The sequence below is a fragment of the Brienomyrus brachyistius genome, chromosome 8, assembly GCF_023856365.1.
Source record: "Brienomyrus brachyistius isolate T26 chromosome 8, BBRACH_0.4, whole genome shotgun sequence".
NCBI lineage: Eukaryota > Metazoa > Chordata > Actinopteri > Osteoglossiformes > Mormyridae > Brienomyrus > Brienomyrus brachyistius.
In genome coordinates this window covers 19,785,700-19,807,770 of record NC_064540.1, presented here as the reverse complement: position 1 = coordinate 19,807,770, position 22,071 = coordinate 19,785,700, and the positions used below count along the sequence as shown (strand labels likewise).

Genomic DNA, 22,071 nt, shown 5'->3' with positions numbered 1-22,071 from the left:
GTAATAAATACCAAACCACATCAAACTGCAATCTTCTTTCTTATATTGACAAAAGCGGTAGATGTCAAATGCTTTTAGTCAAATGCTTGTCCTGATTGCATGCTTGCAAAAATGGCAGACATTCACAGTCACAAAATATTCTTTATTACACCTTATTGACTCATGTTTGCATGCCAAAAAGTGAGAGTGTTTGAGTCGTTACTGTCTAAACCAGAGACCATCTCTTGTCTGTCTGTGATTTGCATCGTAGTTGCTAGATTTCCTTGGAACTTGAATCCCAGGATCGATCTGGATATTAATCCAAGTCCTGGACTCTTTGCTTCAGGATGAATAAATAATTCAGGGAGGGGGTTCCTTGCAGACTAGGAAGAGTTCCAGGTAGGTCGGGGTTACAGCTGACAGTGGCTCAGCATGTAGGCCCTTTTGCGAATGTTGGCCAGGATATCCTGCACCTGGATGTCCAACCCATTCAGCATCGAAGCCTTCCGGAGGAGCTGGTCCGTGGCCTCCTGCAGGGATGCCTCCCGAGCTGGTAGGAAGGACGGAGAGGTCTTGGTCAGAAAATGGCAAGTCTTGGGCTGCAATTTCTCAGGATGACCAATTACATCCCACTATGTCCAGCATGCTGCCAACACTAAAATACCTGCTAATGTCTTCATCATGCCAGAGGTGTCCCGGATGAGGGCAGAAGCCTCCTCCTGTAGTCTCCTCACATTCTCCGCTGAGACATCATCTGTACTCCCCCAACCTGCCTCCATTGCTTTCTGCTGTAGATGCTTCAGCTGGTCCTCCAGGGTCTGTATGCCCTGCACTCACACACACACACAAATACCCTTGAGAAATGTCTGATCATGAGAAGTGTTTTCTTCATAAATCAGTCTTTCAGTGGACAGAAATCCACAGCCGTTTCCATCTGGAACTGATTCTCTACTCAGGAAGTGACATCCTAGCACTGAAAGCTTGAGCCTGCCCCTTCCCGGGCAACTCTAAATTCCCATTGGCTTACCGTGGTAGCAGCCATCGCCTCTTGTTGAGCCTCCTGAGCCTGATCTTGAGCCTTATTGGCTAGTTGTGACCCACTCTGCACCAGTGTCCTCAGGTTGTCCAGTTGTGGCTGCATGGACCTCACTATGCCCTCCACTCCTCTCACTGTCTCTAGGGCAGGGCCCAGCTCCACATTAGCCTGACAGTTTAAGGGAGGCAGGTGGGGGGAAAAACATGAAATTTAATATCCAGACAAAACATTCAGGAAACCTTGAATCAGTCAATAGTTCAAATTTCATGTAAAAGTGCAAGTACATCAAATTTAATAAACATGGGTCCAGAGTTAATAATTCCATCAACATTGAATTGGTTTCCTACCTTTGCAATATTCTTGTTTGCTTGGTCCAGCTGCCCCAGGCTTCCCTGGATCTTGGCCTCCAGGTTGTCCATCAGGCCCTCTGTGCTCGACAAGTTGCTCAGAAAGCTGTTCACCTTACCTCCCACCTCCAAGGCATCATCTCTGCCAGAATTAGAGGGCAGTGTTAAGGTGGTGTTAAGCAGTGTTAAGGCGGTGGTAAGGCACACACACATAAACCACTCCAAAATGTACCGTTTGTTTTGAGCATGCCCACTAAGGGAGCAGCTGCCTCATGTCAGTACCTGGCAGTCTCAGCCTCCATCAGCAGCCTTCGGGCCTTGTCCAGTTGTGGGCCGGTGCTGGTCAGGATGCTGGAGCTGTCAGGTAGGCTGACGGCAAGACGCTGGATCTCCTGCAACTTCCGTTTCAGAGAAGCCAGGCTAAGGGGCAACTTGGTGTTCAGGACACCCTCACTGACAGTCTGGATGATGGCTGGGTCAGAGGTTGGGTCTGGAAGAGCACACAGACAAAATTGCCTACTCTGTAATACCCACCCTGGCAGACATACACACAAAGATTTAACAAACCACACAACTACATAGAAATAAACACAAAGACACTCTTACTTTATAGCGCATTGAAATGATTATCAGTTGATATAGCAAAAGAAAATGACAAGGCTGTGTTTCACAGTACTGTAAAAAAGGTGTTAAACTGGCATTGGATTTTATATGTAGTCTTCACTGTCATATTCTAAGAATGTCACTTTCTCCATCACTTCCTTTCTCATCCCTTATCCTCTTTAATTATCAGCATGCAGGAAACGTACCTGTGAGTAAGTCCTTCAGCTTCTTGACAAAGTGTCGGGCACTGCTGAGGTCTGCCTCCAGGGTGTTCCGCGTTTGTTTGATCTGAGTAGCTAGATCGTCAGTTGTCAGCCTCACTTGATTTGCCGAATCTTGTGTTTTTTGGATCTGGAAAAACAAGCAAAGAATTAGTCACCCGAATACTCACCTTTGCATAACAATACTGTCAGCTGAAGTCCTTTCTTACAGATGGCATGACATCAACGGGAATCAAATGAGTTCGGACAATCTGGACCAATCAAATGAGGACATTCTACTCTATTAAATGTCCCTGGGCTGCATGCTTTTGTATTTCCATGATGCATTTCTACTGTGATGTCTTCTGCGAGACAAGAAGAAGAATCCCCACACATCGTGTCATACCTGATCAGCGACCTGGATAATTCTGGCGTTGAAGTTCTTCAGCTTAGCTTTGACTTCCTCTGCAGTTGCCACGGCTTTGTTCCCCAGTGGCAGTGCCCCATTGCAGTCCTCCTCCTGGCCACAAGAGGCAGTAGTGGGGCACAGCAGTCCATCACATTGTTGAGGGGTGCAGGGTGTAGATCGAGTGCTGCCACACACCTGTAAAAGCAGTACCACTCGCTGTCAGGGCAGCCGTATTGTCTAGGACTAAGGGGTAAAATAATTTAGCTAAGGTTTTATGTTGCTCAGGAACTGGGTGAGATATATTCAAGTTCCCAAATTCTTAAGAATCGTAAGACTGATCAGTTCAGGTCAATAGATAGCAAAGGGTCACAATTTTGGATATTTTGGTCAGACTTTCTTCTATCAGTTGTATTCCAAGATGTGGTTGACCCTCACCATCTTAGCTATGGGTGTGAGGTTGGGCCCTAATGTCAGATCTCGCTCCAGTCCCTCCAGGTTCCTGGTGTTGGTCAGCTGGACACGGTCAACCAGGGAGAGTGTGTCACCACGAGCCTGGGCAGCTTGCTTCAGCAGCTCCTGGCTGGCCTGCGCCTTCCTCATGGCCTCTTTGGAGTCCTGATAGGCCAACTGTATGGCAGAAAAGGGTCCTGTGGGAGGATGGACGAGAAGGTTAGGATGAGGGGGAACTCAGTCCCATTCTAGACACCCCCCTGAAATTTTGAAGATATTCCACTACCCATCTTGAAAGGCTCTGCAAGGTAGTTCTCACTCCAGTTACATCAGAAACACAACAAAAACATGGCTGTCAGCCAGCCGGTTACGCTCGTTTGGATTTGGGTCGTTATGTATGTAGTGCTCATGGTACTACTAGTTAAGTTGTTCTGAACTCCATCACCCCTCCCTGGGGAAGATGGTGGCGCAGGAAGTAGTGCTATCATTTGGCAGGGTTGCAGGTTTGAGCCCTGGTTCCTTCTCCTGGTGAGCAGGTTGGTGCTTTGCATGGCAGCCTCTGTGGCAGTGGTGTGTGAATGTGTGGCATGAAATATAAAGTGCTTTGAGTCCTCGTAGGAGTACAAAAACGCTATATAAATGCATTTACCCTTTGTAACTTTTTGGTCATTGTTTTCCCAAAACTGTATGAAAAATCTAGACCAGCAGTGGCCTCTTTTGTAGATCTTGAGATTTTACAAGCTTGAGTTTCTCATTGAGAAGCCATTGAGCAGCCTGTCTGAACGACACTGAACCACACACACACACACACCTACACATATTAGGACCATACATCGGACAGCACTCATGTGGGACCAGCACAGCCAGGCAGGCCACGCCTCACCTCTATAGTTGCTGGTAGAGCCTCCATTCAGACTGTCCCTTTTGTGGTTGTATTCCAGCATTAAAGACTGCAGGCTAGCACTGAGGTCTCCAAGCTCGTAGGCTAATGTCAAGCCTGTGTCCGTTGGGAATGCGCCTGGATCCACGCTGTTTGCCAGGTCCCTGCAGGGGGGGTACAGGGTGGGCAGGTAGGGGGCAGGCATGGCGGTCTACGTGAGGAACACTCACACAACTCTTCAGATCTATTACTAGACTCTTATACACACCTTAAACCATTGCTCAGGTGGACTCTTATTCAGCTGAGGTCAAATACCTTTTTCATAGGTATAATGTCACGGATCATGTGTGGATTTTATAGATCCATCACCAGTGCTATAATTATGGCTGCTGTAGGTTTCTGTAGTGTGTCTCTATACAGAACTAAAGTCTCCATGGTATGCGCCATTTCTGCCAGACTGAAGCTGAAAATGACATTTCTCTTATGCCATGGCCAGTTTGTTCTTTGCTGTAGTTCATTTGGTATGGGGGACATGTTAGTTTCTGTTACATGAAGAATATGGACTTGTGATGGCCAAAACGACACCTCATGAACCATTTGCTATATTTTTTTGACTCCACTAGATGGCGCTCATGGTTTGCTTGGAGGTATGATTAGAACCCTCTTTGAACCGACAGGAAAATACAGCAAATTTTTAATGAAGCGTGGTTTTACTAGTACAGACAGGCCCGTGACTCAATTCCAGTGGCTCACCTCAGACGGCGTAGTTCTCCCAGGACCTCGGTTGTGCGCTTGGCTGATTCCAGTGGGAGCTGCAGGGAGCTCTGGATCTGGCTAAGGGAAGCCTCCAGGGCTTGGATGCGGAGGCTCAGGTCAGGCACACTGGCGCTGGGCAAGCTGGAGCCCCGAGACGAGAGTCGCTCCAGGGTCTGGGTCAGGTTGCGCAGCTCCTGGTCCAAGGTGAAGAAGCAGGAGGGGCAAACTGGGCAGGCAGGGAAGTGACTGCAGTGCCCACGGGCACAGGTGTCGCAGCGAGGCCCCCTTACTCCCTGGAGACAAATGCAAGCCCCTGTTCGCTTGTCACATCTGGCTGTACCACTCTGCTCACATTTACAGGCTGTGGGGGACAAGAGAGTGACAATGATACAAATTACAAATGTGTTGCTGCATCTTAATGCCAATCAATGCTTAATGCATGACTGAATAGAGGTGACTCAGGGGAACACTTACGTCGGCAGCCGGTGCGTAGGTCCCCGTAGGTGTTATCTGGGCATTCTGTGCAGGTTCGCCCTCCGAACCCTGGACGGCACTGGCACTGACCAGTCAGCTGAAAAACCAGTGGACAATGTTAACAGCACAGCCCACAATTAGCTAAACAGAGCACAATTAGCACAATTTACAATGCACAGTTAGAAGCATTGCACAGAATTAGTGATGCTACACATAATTAGCTACATGGCATTTGATGGTGCAAAGTTAGCAACATGGCGTTCATGGACATGGAACACAGTCATCAATATAGCTAAGGCCAGACTTAGGCACAGGGCCTTAGCCCAGGGTCCTGAGTTCTCGGGGCCCCACATTTTTTCTGGTTAGTACAGCAGCATAAAGTGACATGTAGGCAGGGTCCCAATGATGACTTTAGCCAGCGGCTCCCTAAATTTAGCCTTGAACAAGAGGCCAGTGACATATTACTGAGAAACAAAAAGACCTGGCAGAATTCACACATAATGTCAGAAGCAATGAGAAACAGCTCTATCTCTCCAAAAAATATAAGTCAGGGCTCCCCAGTTCTGGTCCTGGGGGGTCAGAATCCAACACAGTTTGCTGAAACACATCTTACCAGGTTTAGTAGATGTGTTTGAACAGGGAAATTTGCTAATTGTATTTGATTGGAGAATCAGCACCTCCAAATCCGAGACCATGGTTCTCAGCCGGAAAAGGGTAGAGTGCTCTCTCCGGGTTGGGGATGGGGTCCTCCCCCAAGTGGAGGAGTTTAAGTATCTCGGGATCTTGTTCACGAGTGGGGGAACGATGGAGCGGGAGATCGACAGGCGGATCGGTGCGGCGTCAGCAGTCATGCGGGCGCTGCATCGGTCTGTCATGGTGAAGAGAGAGCTGAGCCAAAAGGCGAAGCTCTCGATTTACCAGTCGATCTACGTTCCTACCCTCACCTATGGTCATGAGCTTTGGGTAGTGACCGAAAGAACAAGATCGCGGGTACAAGCGGCCGAAATGAGTTTCCTCCGCAGGGTGGCTGGGCTCTCCCTTAGAGATAGGGTGAGGAGCTCAGTCATTCGGGAGGGACTCAGAGTAGAGCCGCTGTTCCTCCGCATCGAGAGGAGCCAGATGAGGTGGCTCGGGCATCTGATCAGGATGCCTCCGGGACGCCTCCCTGGGGAGGTATTCCGGGCATGTCCCACTGGGAGGAGACCCCGGGGAAGACCCAGGACACGCTGGAGAGACTATGTCTCTCGGCTGGCCTGGGAACGCCTCGGGGTCCCCCCAGAGGAGCTAGACGAAGTGGCCGGGGAGAGGGAAGTCTGGGTCTCCCTGCTGAGGCTGCTGCCCCTGCGACCCGACTCCGGATTAAGCGGGAGATGATGGATGGATGGATGGATGGTATTTGATTCTTGTCCTCTGGGATCGGAGATGGGGAACCCTGACTTGGGTGAACCCAAAAATAATTTAATTCTCAGCAGGATTTTTAAATGAAATCTCATACAGCGTGATTTTTGCTACAATAGTTTAGTATCCTTAGCTAAGACCTTTCCTGCCATTAAAAGCAGTAGCAGTCCATCCAATCTAAAGTGCTGCACAGAGTAAACAAGAGAGAATATCACCTGGTCGCAGGTTTGGCCGTAGGAGTTGTTGGGGTCGCAGTTGCAGGGCTCACATCCTCTCGGAGACAGCAGGTTCCAGTGGTTGGGGGCACAGCGGTTGCAGCCTGGGCCCTGCACATTGGGGGGGCAGCGGCACTGTCCCGTCACTGGATCACAGGGGCTGTCGGCCTGGGAGCCGCAGGAGCACTCTGATCACACATGGAGATGAGGGTGAGCGCACTGCAGCCAGTGTGTGGGCGAGCGCTCGCTCTGCGGTTGGTCACTCACTGCTGCAGCCGAGGGGGTTGTCCTCGCTCAGCCCATAGTGACCGGCCCTGCAACGGTGGCATTGCAGGCCCTCGACATTAGCCTTGCAGTGGCATGCTCCGGTCTCGGGGTCACACAGTCCTCCATCCTTGGTCCCTGGGGCACTGCATTGACAACCTGCGGGCCAAACGCGATCCAGTCAGTACCCCCACCACACAACACCACCTGCCCAAACAGTAAGAACCCAACTGGAAGGACCAGCTTGGACAGAACTCAAGAACCAGGCAGCACACAGGAAAACAGCACCACACTAATTATTTACGATGCTGTACATCTCTAGTTTTTTTTTCTCTCTGGTCTTTCTTTTCTTTTTGTGTTTTTATTCAGTATTTCTTTCTGATTATTTATGTCTATTGAGGGAACAGAGTTGGGTAATTCAGGTCCAGAGAGTAAAAGTCCAGACCAAGATTTTGTTTCAACCAACCAGTTGACCATAAAGACTCACATTCACAGAATACTCAACTGGTTGATTGAAACAAAATCTTGGTCTGGACTTTTACTCTCTGGACCTGAATTACTCACCTATGGTAGTCCCTCGTAGTAACAATGCAAATTTCCCAATTGTGAGATTAACAAAGGGCTATCTTATCTTATCTTATCTTATCTTATCTTATCTTATCTTATCTTATCTTATCTTATCTTATCTGTGACAAATAGAAATAATCCTTCAATTGAATCCTTAATATAAAGTTAAAACCATCCACTGGAAGCAGTGGTTGCCGTATAAGAGGAAAGAGCTTCCCTTCAGTGACCTGGTTTCTGCAGCAGATGACCTTTCCCCGAGGGGATGCTAATGGCGGACACTCACGCAGGCAGGCCTCCGGGCGGTCCATGGCGCTTCCAGGGTTGCGGTAGTATCCGGGGGCACAACGATCGCAGTGGGGGCCGGCCGTGTTGTGGAGGCAGCCTTCGCACACTCCTCCACTGCGCCGACCACTAGCCTCGAAGAGCGCTTGGTCAAATCGGCAGCGATGTGCGTGGTTGTTGCATTCGCAGCCTACAGGGGGAGCCAGAGGTCATTACCGAATATAAATATAACACTTGAAGGTAATACAGTTTGCAGATTTCCCCGTCCAAACATACCTAGGAAACCCGGTAAGATGTGTTTCAGCATGGAAATCTGCAAACTGTGTTGGATTCTGACCCCCCAGGACCAGAGTTGGGGAGCCCTGATTTAAATTTTCCAGAGAAATAGAGCTGTTTCTCATTGCTTCTGACATTATGTGTGAATTCTGCCAGGTCATTTTGTTTCTCAATTAGTCACTAGCATCTTGCTCAAGGCTAAATTTAGGGGTCCATGTTAAACCTTATCAATTATAGAACCAAACAATAGAAATTGACAGGAAAAAACATTTTTTTACGTGTACTTGCTAGGATTTCAGCACTGTTCAGTGTTCATAAAAACCTGCAACTCACTGTACATAGTGTTGACCATTATCAATGAATTATGCAAATTAAAATCCTTCTGCGTGGCCATTGGTGGAGGGACAGGCCATACGTTTGCAGGTGTGTGTCTGGCCGTCCTCTGCGGGTCGCCATGGCAGGTCGTTGTAGAGATCTGCACACTGCTCACAGTTCACTCCTGCAGTGTTGTGCTGACAGTCACACACCTGGCTCACCTGCACAAACAGGAAACACACACAAATAGGAAAGTACCATTACCAGGGATGCCTTAAACGGGGGGAGTTATCATGATTCCAAGGGTCCCTGAGTGACAAGGGCCATAAAACATTTGCAACATAACAGGATTTGTCTGGGTTGGGGGCCCAAAATCTCTAGCTGCACCACTGACCATTACATTCTACCATCTTCCTATAATATCTAATGTCAATTAGTTATGAAATCCAGAGGCGGACATTTCCGCCAAATCCAAACCAGGATTTTGTTTCAACCAACCAGTTGAGTACTCTGCAACTCTGACTCTTTATACTTAGCTGGTCGGTTGAAACAAAATCCTGGTTTGGATTTTTACTTTCTGGACCTGAAATGTCCACCTCTGATAAAATCTTACATTTTAGAGCCATTGGGAGCTATGATTCAGTGCTATTTATAAGTGATCACTCTGCCTATGTTCTGCTTGCCACTAGTCATAAACACTAAGTGTTATGTGTGCATGTGGGTGTGTCTGTGTACTGGAGTCCCTGCACCTAAGTGCAGTGTTTTCCAACCCGGTCCTCAGGGACCCATAGATGGTCCACATTTTGGACTGTCTGCAGGGTCCTGAGGACCGGACTGGAAAACACTGCCTGAGTGCATGGGTGTCTTACCTCCACGGAGGGCAGCTGGTTGCTGGAGGGATCTGGCAGGCAGCGGTTAGCGTGTCCGTGGCAGAAGCAGGTGCCAATCACCCGCAGCTCCTTGAGGGCGTAGAAGAGGCTGGCTGAGCGTCCCGTGGTGCGGGTGATCGGGCCCAGCTGGGTGAGGTTCACCCTCAGGTTGGTGAAACCCGACACCTCTGGGGGGAGGGGCGAGGGGGAGGGGCTTTTGGTTAGTCAGGTGTCCACAGCCCAGACTAGCAAAGAACAACAAGACGACCTCCTCTCCATACTGACATGAGAGCACCCTGCTTTTCTACCAAATATAACCAATTAGGAAATTCAGGTGTAGCACCCCCTACCTTCCACCTTATGGCTCAGAGGGCTGCTGATCGCAGAGAACTGCCTTAGGGGACTGAAACGAATCTGTTCAGAGGAGAGAAGAACAGGTGAAAGGTCTGCTTTGGTCGCTAAATGCTTACATCATACATCATGGGCTTTATGAGGGCATCAGATAGTATAGTGGTTCCCAGAATGTTCTACCGGATGTTGGTTCACCCATTGAAGTATGTGCTTTTGTACCCTTGAGTGAAGTTCTTAGAATGGATGGTAATAAAACTTATCTGGGTTAAAATGGTAAGTTGCAAAGAAGCAGATATTTACCAGACTGAATAGTAATATTTGCTATTTAAGATTAACCCATGTCAACAGATCAATTTTCAGTGCATGCAGTTCAAGCTAAATAATAATAATAGATACTTTTATTGTCCCCGTAGGGAAACTGTCTTTACGCCTCCCACAACTTCCTCTTTTTTCCTAGAGGAAGTTGTCTGCAAAGGGCTGCCACCCAGGGAGCTGGGGGTTAAGGGCCTTGCTCAAGGACCCACAGGCTGAGGCTGGTTTTGAACCTGCGACCTTCTGATTACAGGCACACAGGCTTAGCCCACTGAGCCACATGCTGCTCCCCAAATGACTAAATTAAATGACTAAACAGTAATGAACAGCATGAGAACAAAGCAGGTCACTGGAGTAACACCCCCTTGTGGCCCTGCTGTGAAAGGCAAGGACTCACAGTGCTGTCCAGGTAGGGGTTGGCTGGGAATGGTGGCAGTGCATAGCAGTAGGTTTCTTGGAGGCTGCGCGGCAGCGTGGTTCTCGTAGCTGGGAAGGCGGAGCTGCAGTCCTCTGCCATGTACAGGGCGGGCTGCCAGGTCTTCCCGAAGTCGGTGGAGCGCTCAACCACCAGAGCATTGGGCCGGGGTCCCTACAAACCAAGCAATTACTCTCACCACAGGTACATTTACAGTTGTTATTATAACTAGTCAATCTGTAGTTGCTCTTTACCTTGAAATCCATCGTCAGGGTGTCCAGCTGAAGGAGGTGGGGCAAGTCCAGCTGCAGAGTGACAGGGCTGACACCTGCAGGCAGATAATAAGGCACATCATGTTCCCAAACTAACACGGCAGGTTCTGCAGCAGCACCCCACCCCCCTTCTGGAGGGGCAGTTTGCACGTGACGTCACAATGATGAGCGAATTGTACAAAATGTGCCAGGGAACAGGGAGGTGCCACTTCTGGTTACAGCCTGTCCCGCTGTCTCCATGGCAGGTAAATTCAAACACAGCAGCTGAGCTACGAAGGGGAAGCCGTAGTTTACTGTCTCAAAGGGCAGTTTTTCCTTCTGTTATCTAGATGTGGTGGCAGTGTAACCTCGTCCTCTACATTCTTCAGCTCTCCTCCAGTTATATGGACCACAGGGTATATCTAGTAAGACACCCCAAGTTTACCGAACTGTTTTATCCCCAACACTAACGATTCCCAAATCTTAAGAACATACTGTTCAACTTCATGATGCAAAGAACACTTATGCAAACAAAGTAATACAAAGGTTTGGTGTGGTTTTCACCAAACGTGCCTGAACAGCATCTGGATCAATCTAAAACACAACATGCAACATTTTCATGGCAGGTATGAAAATGAAAGGTAGACTCAAGTCTCATGAGATGGACCAAAAACAAACAAAACAAAAGCAACTTTACCTCAGAAATTTGCTTTGATGATTAAAAAAAGTTCAAACTCAGGATTAATTAAGTGAGCGGGAACATGTGTAACAACATGGGGTGACCTGGAGGAGTAACAAAGTGTGTGTGTGTATGTGTGTGTGTGTGGGGGGGGGGTTAGGGACGTCGGTGAAGATGGTGGGTGGGATATTCGCACAGTCGCTTCTTGGACTCACCTTTCTCAGACTGCCACCACCTGCCTGGCCCGGCAGTAGAGAGAACATTCCGGATGGTGTGGGCATTCTGGCCTGATGGGTTCCGGGAGTCACAGGGGCAACATTTGACCTTCCCCTAAGGTGGGGCAGAGAGGAAAGACACACACAGTGCAGTGCTTGCAGTGCTTGCAGTGCCGCATGGAGGCGATCTTCATCAGGGCGCTTGTGTGCATGTCAGCCCATTGCCCCATGTGAACTTTGGTCCGGTGCATTTGCTTTCTGTGTTATGGAAGGTCAGATCTGGCACAACTAGCCTGATGGGTCAGAGTCTGTTGATATGAGGCCAGAGCCCTTTAAGGAATCTTATTGCTAGCTATTCCAGAACCTTCTCCATCCATTCTTCTGTGTTTTAATCTGCATGGAGGTATTTTAAAAGGACTCAAAATTTATTCCAGATTCATCTGGAGGGAATTGGGGGTGGATTAAACATTATTTTCTGACTTCTTCAAAGGAAGTTAAATATACCTAATTAAAATATATATAGATTTAAAGCCCCCTTGATTTTATAATGCTGTAAAAAAACGCACAGATCATTAAGACAGGACTATTCACTCTCAACATACCGACGGGTAGGTGAGCCAAGCAACATAACAGAAAATCTCTTGCTCTCAAAGCAAAAAATCTGTATATCTCACTACACCCCTAAAACAGCCCCTTCCTTCCCACATCACCATAAATACATACACATTGCTTTGGCCCAAGGGTGTAGGTTTGGTTCCAAAATTGGTAGTGATTAAATCAGGCCCAAGCCCACAGCACTGGTAGGGACATTTCCCCAATGCCCTACCTAAGCTCCCTTGCTTCAACCCAGTCTAACACTATGCACATTGTGGGCTGGCTCCTAGACTGCCTTGCTTCACACACAGGAGGCTTTGAGTACCAGACATTAATGGCGCTGATATCTGCCAGCTGTGGTCAGAGAGCAGGGCCCAGGGCCCAGGGCATGGGGCCCACTGACCCGGCACTGGGGAAGAAGCCCCATAATTGGAACCTTCTAGAAACTTTACTGACATGGACCAAAGAAAAGGTCTCAGATAATCACACCCTGCTCAGCTATCAACACCAAACAAAAGTGATCTTTAATTAGCATGAATACTGTATTTTATGCCTCTCTGTGAGGATTTGTGTTTGTCTACCCTGTTATTTTGTGACACTGGTCACGTGAATTGTGTCAGCATGCCGATAGCACCCAGCATGCACACAGACAGGGCAGGGACTATAATTTGGACCAGCAAAGGGCCTATTTGCTAACAAGTCAAAACAGCAGCCTGACTGTCTTATGCTTGTGATGGACTGGGATCCTTCTGCCTTGGTTATCGCTTGCTTTGCATCCTGTACTTCCTGGGATAAGCGCCCGGCTCATTGTTAACCTGTTCAGGATACGCGGTTATGGAAAGGGGAGAGACGTTCATGTTCAACAGACCATTGAAAAATAGCAGGGCAAAAATAAAACAGAAAGTTACACAAATATTCTATGACATTCTGGTTTTAGTGCAGTTTCTGGCATGTTCTGTGATCCAGCCCAGCAAATACCAAGCCAAGTTGTTTCTTGGCTGTTTTTCAATACATTCCCTGACCTATATAATCAGATCCTTATGGGTACAATTTCTCTGTATCTTAGTTTCAATGTGTTTTCATTTTTAAGTGTGAAGGTCTTGTATAAGTCAAACCAATAGTGTCACCAGCATGGTAACAGACATAGTGCTCACACACCAGCTAATCAGCGTCGGCAAAAATATTTGTTCATCTGAGTGATTCCAAGATTGCAAGGTTTTAGGAGGTTAAGACATAATGTTGCCTGTTGTTGTGCTTTCGCTGGAACTCTGTAGCTCTCCTACTCTAGTTGGGTAAAGTTTTTGTTCCTCAAGTAAAAGTCATCTCAGACAACTCATCCACCGTGCACAGACTGGCTGCCCGCCCCAGAGAGCGAAGTTCACCGGCCACAATAACAGCAAAAGCTTGCGAAAGGTCTCAGGAGAAGGAGTGGGAGTCTAATGCTAAGCCTGGGTAAAGTAATAGAGATTTAGAAGGACAGACTTAGCTTATTTGCGGCCGTCTAACAGTAAGACTGAAGCATTGCTCAAAAAAAGTAATGCACACTAGTGTTTGTTTGCTTAGAAAATGCAGGAACTTTATTGTACTTTACTGCAGAGAAAGTCCAAGTATGGATACTTATAGATTTCGCTGGTTTCTTGTCCAGAGTGTACCCTTGCCTTATATATTATGCTGCCTGAGACCCTGACCAGGATGAGTGATTGGAAAATGGATGGATGGATGGAAATGGATTTCCAAAAAGAAAAGTTAAAAGTTAAATGTAAGAACACAGAGAACCATCTAATAGCCTTTGTGTTGCGAATTCGCAGGTAGCCATCGTGTGCCATAAGCCCACAGTCCTGCACCTACGGGGCGTCTGTCTGAAGCCTTCATGTCCTCAGCCTTGGTGGTCATTCATTTATGAGAGAAACCACAGGCCAACACAGCTGCTCCTTGTTTCTGCCCATCAGATGGGTGTGGATGCTGTTCACCACAGTGAGACTCACTGTAGACAACATATAATTACTGCGGTATAAGGGGAGACTAATGCTTTGCTACAGAACAGCACACAGCCAACAGGAATTAACGGGATGCCCTGTATCCCTGATAATGACTCATTATTAATATAAGGTGTAATATTTAAATGTTCCATAATGAGCAACGATGGGCTCATATTCGGTAATATCAGGTTCTCACTGGCTGCCTTCCTTCAGTAAACATCTACATGCTTTGCTGGCACTCAGGGTACATCCCATAGTGCCCTTATCTATGTTTTCTGGGCCCAATGTTCTCTCAACCCTTTGTTCCCTCAATATGATATTTTTAGCGGACTTGTGATAGGGTTTGTTAAGTCAAAGTTGGGGTTTAGGATGCTATCCTTAAATCTGACCTATCTCACATTATATTCTGCTACATAGATCCATAAAGCAACCAAGACAACCTACACTAATCGAATCAAAACCCCCATTTATGTGCTACACTAAAACTCAGTGGGCCACGCTAACAGTCAGAGCAGCTATCCATATGTTATGCTAACAGTGAGAGCACCTATCTATATGCTATGCTAACTGTCAGAGCATCTATCCATACGCTACGCTAACAGTCATAGCACCTATCCATATGCTATGCTAACAGTCAGAGCACCTATCTATATGCTATGCTAACTGTCAGAGCACCTATCCATATGCTATGCTAACTGTCAGAGCATCTATCCATACGCTACGCTAACAGTCATAGCACCTATCCATATGCTATGCTAACTGTCATAGCACCTATCCATATGCTATGCTAACTGTCAGAGCACCTATCTATACGCCTGGTAAGAGTCAATGCACCTATCCATAAGCTATGCTAGCGGTCTGAGCATCAGATATTTGTTCACCCTTGGCGTGCCCAAGCACCACACCATCTATCACCTGACACATCTTATTCATTATGTTTGTAACTTGATTCACTCCATTGCAACTTGTTGAAACGTGTTATAATTCACAAAACCTGGCTACTGAAAAACTCCAAATGATTACACCAAATGAGAGTGAAAATCAGAGACAAGGAATCTGCTCATAGAAATTACTGTTGGGTTAACTTAAAACTATAAAGATACTATGAAGTTAGGATGTCATCCTGGCATAAGAACCAGATAGACTAACAAACTCTTTTTACTGACTAGCAGGTTGTTCAGGTTATTTGATTTAGTGTTCAATCTGACAAACGAAATGAGAGATTTCTGCTTTAAAGCTGACTGCCAAAAATCATTACACTGAGTAACACATTCTTCAGTCCAATTTGAAAGTTTGGGTTCAGCTACGATTGATAGAAAATGCCTTTTTAAACAACATTGTGAAATGGATGATCTCTTTCTCCAGTTGCTAGCTGCCAAGTGAGCCAGAGGTAGAGAGGGTAAGATTGCAACATCTGGCCCCTGGGAACAGAGAGAGGGAGGGGCTGGTAGCCCCTCCTGGTGAGGTGGTAGAGGGGGAAAAATGAGGCATTGTGCCAGAAAACGACTGTCTTTGCCTATCTTTCCTTCACAAACAGAACTGTCGACCTAACTCCAAACCGACCCGAAACCACACACTCATACATACAGCACACACAAGAAAAAGAGCTTCATGTCATTTGAACCATTGTCATTGTTGGTGGCTAAAGTTCTATGACCAGAAATTCTATAGAAGGACCGTAACGACAATCCTAAAGCTGCTTATTTTGAGTACTGCTGCCTCCCATTAGAATGTATCATAGCTAAGGATCTCATAGCTGCCCTGAAGCTACAGCAATGACTGTCGCCATTAGTCTTGGTAATGACTTTCCTCAGTATTAAAAAATATGTATCAGTGTTGAAAAAGAAACTGTGATAAGATACACTATATGGGCAAAAGTATTAGGCCCCCTGGCCATTACACCCACACAGCGCTGCCCCTCCCTACACACAGAACACGCGCTGTGCGTAAGGCCCAACGGTCCATGGGGGGCCCATATTCGGCAAGGGGACACATTCTCTGCAAATGTGCAGAGGATGCGTGTCGCTGCCTTGAGGCACGCATAGAGCACCAAGTCAGCCCAAGGCAGGAGAGAAAAAAACAGACGAGTAATCTGACACCGCAGGCGTTGCCGCAGTGACTGACAGCAGGCAGCATCTGACCAATCAGCGGTCAAATGAGCCGACAGGCAGCTGGATCCATGCAGGTGGAGAGATGGCCTCCAAACGGCAATATGAATCAGGAGCAAGCAAAAGAAAGAAAAGTCAAAGCAAGAGGAGGTTCGTGCGTCACGTGAAGGTGGGTTTGTTGTTGAAATAAAAAAGAAAAACTTTGTGGCATAAACACCCCAACTGCCACCCTGCTAGTCAGGAGACAGAAGAGAGGATCATTCTGTCTAGATGTGGACTGGAGATTTCCAGCGACCCTGATTGTCATTTATTGAATGTCTTGTTAATTGCAATTTGAAATGGGGGGGGGGGGGGGGGCTCAAAATAAAATTCTGCTTAGGGCCCCAGTTTGGCCAGGGGTGGCCTTGCACCCACAGGAACATTTATGACATCACATTCTAATTCCATAGGAATTAATATGGAGCTGCCCCCCCCCCACCCCTTTGCAGCTATAACAGCTGTCATTGTTCTGGGAAGGCTTTACCCATTCATCCAGAAGAGCATTTGTGAGGTCAAGTACTGATGCTGGACATGAAGGCCTAACTTTTAAGACGAAGATTAAATTCCTAATCAGGGTTAAAGATGGAGTTTACACAACTAGGATCTTTACATTTCTTGAAAGGTAAGATGTGTTTTCTTCAGCCCGGTCCCTGTGGCAGCAGAACATGATGTTCTGAAGCTGACGCCACATAAGAGTTTGATATACAGAAGATGCTAATTGGTTTTATGTTGTGCAAAAGGTCATACCTGTGTTAATAGGGTACAGAAGGTCTCGGGTGCGGCGAGGCCGCAGGTGGAGGAGGCTCGGAGGTATGTGTCCCGGCCCGGAAGCAGGTCCCCTGATGGGGGGTAGCAGGCTCCACGTTGACAGTCTCGCTGGGCGCCGCAGAGCGCAGCCAGAGCTGCAGGGTGTACAAGAGAGAATTTAGTAAAGAATTACAGAGACCCTCCACCATACTCACAAAGATAACTGCAGTATACACTCCCCCTTTACACAATCCGCATTAGCAGGACACCCCCACTACATTTTCAACACCCACATAACCAAGACCCTCCCCCACTCCCATTTAAATCATCTTTATTGTTTAAAGATTACTCTTCTTAACAAGGGTCAACAAGCTTAGAGAGCATCACTGCATATTAAAATACTCCAGGCTCTCTCCGCCATATATCCATAGCACAGTAAGAAACTAAGTAGTATATTATAGTATAGCATAGCATAGTATAGTAGAGTATAGTATAGTAAAGTATGCATACATATTTGTATGAATATATCCACAGTAAGGGTACACACCTGCTACGGGGAGTAGAATCCAAATCTTCATGTGGTCCCACTTAAAACTCCTGCAACTGAAAGCCACAAAACTTCAGGAAAGGAAATTTCTGAAGTCAGTCTGTGATCACAGCTCTGTAATTACATGCTGATACACCACAGCTACAGATTTGCAAACTCACACCCATAGGGGATATAAAGCACTAAGGAAGATGGGAGAGACAGGAACAGCGATTATCAGAAACAGCAGGATCTAACAGAAACCAAATTCACAGTTTTGGTAGCTCACCGGCGGCTCGTAGATCTGTGTGTCTGCGGTTTTGTTTCGTCGGGAACTCGGGAGTGAGAATCCCTGGGCAGACGCCCCGCTGTTTATAAAGGCGAGCTCACCTGGCCGGCAGTGATACAGCGTGCGTCAGCACCGAGGGAGACAGCCACACCTCACCTGTGAGCCACCCCCACCCCCCAGGCCATGAATCAGCCAGCCGCGATCCACCACCATCCAGATCAAACCCGGCCAAACCCAAATAGAAACAGCGTTAGTATAGCTAACGAAAAGTCTCACATATGCCCCAGGGGTATGTAAAACTCCTCCGTCAGCATCTCACCAGACTGGATGGGAAAAGAACAAACCCAGGAGATTTGTCCCAAATATAAACAGAAAGAAAATGTAAACATCTGTCTCCCTTATTTTCAGGGCTTCTTTATGAAGTGAATCAAATGTCTGTTATTTTTTGTGTTTTTTTGCCCTTTCAGTCTCAGCTTTCTCGAAACCTAAGTAATCCTGTGCAGCCATTGATGTCTGATTTGGTGTAAATAAAAAAAGAATGTGAATACAATCCTAAACCTTTTATCAGCTCGGAAACCGACAGGCACAAGTGTGTGGATGTTATTTAGAAGGCTCAGCTTCACAGCTGTCTGGACTTGTGGTCGCCGTGGTGACTAGGTGCCAGGTGGAGGGATGGAGACACGTGTCTGAAAGTTTGTCTCCCTGGCTGCCAGGGGGGGGGGGTTACATTAACAGCCCCATGATGCTCTGGTATGCCCGCGTCTCCATAGAAATGGACTGCAGGCAGAGTCAGGGATGGAGGAGGAACAGAAAACTTCTGTATAAATATGACTGTTCATTGATGATTGAAACATACATGAACATACGAGACACTACAAGACAAGCAGATTGGCAGCCACACTGACATATGGACACACTGTATAAATGGCCGAAGAGAACGATAACGCTTTCTGAGTTTGTCTCACCACTGACTCACAGACAGCTGATTGTACACGGTATTTAAAAACTGTGCCCTGAGGCTACACATGTTCACCTGGGCCATTCCGCAGCTACACTGACTAACTGCAGTGAGGAAAAGGTGTGGCTGTATTGACTAAATGTCTGCACCCAGCCTTCCTTTGCCATGGAGACTGCTGACTGGCAATCTCGTATTTACCGCAGCTCCTGATGTGCTGTTCCCTGAACTAAATGGGGGCAATCATTAGTACCCAGCTCCACTCTGACTGAAGAGTATAGCATTGAGATACATCCGGTTATATTCTGGCATTGCGGAAGCGTAGAGTAGACCGCTACAAGGAACCCTATTCTCCTAGAAAGTCGTAGATGGGGTCTGTTTGGTTCTTCAAAATGTACTAATTTAAATATTGGGTGCTACGCATTGACTACTCAACTGATGCCTGAGGGGGTGGGGGTTTGGCCTTGTAACCCATCTTAGGTAACTTATTCCCATCTACCTATTTCTTAAGCATAGCCTAGTTGCACGATTGGATATTACACCCACCACAACATTCAGTCGACCCCCAACACTAAACCATGTATGTTTATGGATGGGGTCTGTAACTTTGAAAGCAGTACCTCACATGGGCTAACTCTTTCGAAGAAAGAATGTTCGTTTCTCAAATGAAGTGGATCAGTACTAATTAGTAGGATCACACAAGACTTCTTTGAAATGAGGATATAGACTTATGGTATGAAGTGTGTACGTGTCTGTAGGGTTTCTCAGCCGTTGTAAGTGCATTACGGAGAATATCCTACAGTAAATGTTTTGATTAAAGCAGTTAGAAGAATAACAGTCTTAGTTTGCAAAATTATTATAAAGCAAAAAAATATTTATATGTCACTAATTTACTAGCATTTTCCGTGAATACAGTAGACAACCTGGGCCTGTTGGTCACATGACCAACTTTTGACTCACATGACCACAAACTGCCCGGTCTCGGTGTGCCAAAACTGTGCCTCATACTGCTCATGTTTATTACAGTGTAATCAGGGCTGGAGATTAAATTTCCTGCTCATCTGATTCAAGGAATTTTAATGAAATGAAAGCAAGTCTACAAAAAAACAGACACTAGAAATGCATGTTTGACTAATTTTTCTTTTTACTGAAGTAGCCCATTTAGTTAGTAGCAATACTCTTAAGTTTTACCCCAGAGTATACTTCTGCTTCAACATTACATAGAAAACAATAGATTATGTGCGGATAGATCAGTTTTATTTTTGTGTATGTTATAGTTATCAATTATTTGTACTATAATCAGGCATTATTTTGCCTTCTAACTGTTGATGACGTGCAGATTTGAAGATGTGAACATCTGAAGAGTTATAGCTTCTATAAACAAATAACCCAGATTGTGTCGTTTCTGTCCTTGGTGTTTGGCGAAGACGGAATAAAAGGAACAGGTGTCACTTATGCCATGGAGGAATTTACACTTGGTGTTGTAATCACACACTGGTACAAATTGTCTTTGACGGACTGTTGAGCAAAAGCACGTTAATTTTAGGATTAACTGAGTGACTTTCTAACAACAAACCATGAGCAAAACATTGGGAAAGTTCTTTCTGACTGGAATATGACCGTTTTAATGAATAATACCATCACAAAATACATATTTAAACATTTAAATCATTTAAATAAATAATGACATAAATTTTATTCTTATTCACGTAACATGAATGTACTTTGTACTGCAGACCAAACTAATGCATAAGCTTCACTCAGTTTAACCAGTAATTGAATCATTTTACTCAACAATTTTACACTGTGTATGGATAGATGGGTGAATGGATGGATAATTAGTCAAACTGTGAGTTTAAAAACCATTATGATGCTTGCCCAGTTCCCCGACGTATACTAAATCCCAAGCCAGTTTGCATTGCACAATAAAAGTGCTGATGGAACAGGATAGAAAAAGCAGATCTTTAATGATAATTTCACCAGCTTGGGGGGGTTTTGGCATCGTGGTCTGTGTGCCTCTCTTCCGTCTCTTGAGTCTTCAGAGTCTGGCTCTCCGATCTGCGTGCAAATGTTATGAACTCAGCCCAAATACCACAGGTGTCATGTCTGTCATGTTAAGCAGATGGCGTTTGACGGGGGCGTTTCCACAGAGACCGTTAAAAACCGCAGACACCACTTTTAAAACTTCACTCGGCACATTTGCCTGAGACCATCACCAGGGACAAGGGTCGGCCCTGGAGTCTTCTGGTACTCCAGAATCAAAAAGGACTGTGATTGTGTAAGTACTTTATTTTGTGTCTTGTAGAGCGATGTGAGTGTTCACTTCATTGTCTCTAATGATGCAGGATCCTGGGTAAAAATCTGGTGTTTCCTGACACATTATACAGATTATGAAATGGGAGGTAAATTAATGTTGTACAATGGGGCCACAAAATTCAGTGCAGATCCTCAGGTCAGCATGATAAATTGTATGTTGTTCCGGCAGGATGGAGACAATGCAAGCCCTGATCCCGTTCACGAGGGAGATGTTGGCCCAGGGGGTTGGCGGGCGCATGGTGAAGGTGTACCTGTTGGGCACTGCAGTGGCCGCGCTGGGGGTGGCGCTAGGCGTGGTGGAGACCATCTGCCAGCCGTTCTCCGCCGAGGAGTCGCTGGATGAGGAACTGGAGCGGCCACTGCGTAAGGGGCGACGCGTAAGGGGTGCGACAGAGACCCGGAGGCAGAGTAATGGCGAGGAGCTGGAAGCGGAGGTGCTGAGGGTCCAGGCTAAGAAGGAGCCGCTTGCAGCGGCAGGTGGAAGGCGGAACTCTGCGACCAGGCTACATGCTTCCTAGAGATTCCCTGACAGACCAGCCCACATGCACATCCCATATTTATTTCAAACCCCCGCCCCCCACATGGTGCGCCTCGCATTAACACACTCCACAAGGCTCAGACAGAAAACAAAGCACAACCCTAACCCTGCTGTCCGTCCATAAACACCAGCCACAGGAAGAACGGCACGGGTGTTACGCTCGGACAAGACGCACTCAGACAGACGCTGGACCGTCTCTCCTAACCTGGCTAGGCCTTGCCATTGCTAATCGGGGGCGGTTTTCGGGTTTTCCGGGTATTGTACTCTCAGAGTGTGTGAAATCGCTAATTCTGCTGTGAATGCGGCGAGACGTTATGTTCAGAGAGAGGAAACGTGCTGAATTCCAATGCTGGAGCTGAATAATTTTTAATGTAAAAAGCCAAATTTAGTGATGCAATGTGCTTTAATCCATGGGCTGAAAATAAAATACATTCCTA

The 22,071-nt window shown here is 46.7% G+C and overlaps 2 protein-coding genes across 2 annotated transcripts; one reads left to right on the top strand and one right to left on the bottom strand.

The window, feature by feature from the left end:
* Positions 1-121: 121 nt before the first annotated feature.
* On the bottom strand, positions 122-17,943 carry lamb3 (laminin subunit beta 3). Its single transcript, XM_049022751.1, has 23 exons — positions 17,826-17,943; positions 17,558-17,613; positions 17,011-17,165; positions 11,544-11,658; positions 10,653-10,726; positions 10,381-10,572; positions 9,671-9,734; positions 9,321-9,508; positions 8,552-8,672; positions 7,862-8,050; positions 7,015-7,170; positions 6,748-6,935; positions 5,135-5,231; positions 4,658-5,021; positions 3,908-4,068; positions 3,010-3,221; positions 2,572-2,769; positions 2,172-2,316; positions 1,645-1,852; positions 1,363-1,504; positions 1,007-1,183; positions 644-806; positions 122-529 (listed from the first exon to the last, which is right to left on the bottom strand). Exons 2-23 carry the CDS (start codon positions 17,586-17,588, stop codon positions 390-392), a joined length of 3,480 nt encoding a protein of 1,159 aa, XP_048878708.1. The 5' UTR covers positions 17,589-17,613; positions 17,826-17,943; the 3' UTR covers positions 122-389.
* A 2,977-nt stretch (positions 17,944-20,920) lies between these two features.
* Positions 20,921-21,671, top strand: LOC125747024 (G0/G1 switch protein 2-like). The gene is made up of 2 exons (XM_049021689.1): positions 20,921-21,058; positions 21,266-21,671. Exon 2 carries the CDS (start codon positions 21,267-21,269, stop codon positions 21,612-21,614), a length of 348 nt encoding a protein of 115 aa, XP_048877646.1. The 5' UTR covers positions 20,921-21,058; position 21,266; the 3' UTR covers positions 21,615-21,671.
* The last annotated feature ends 400 nt before the right edge of the window (positions 21,672-22,071 follow it).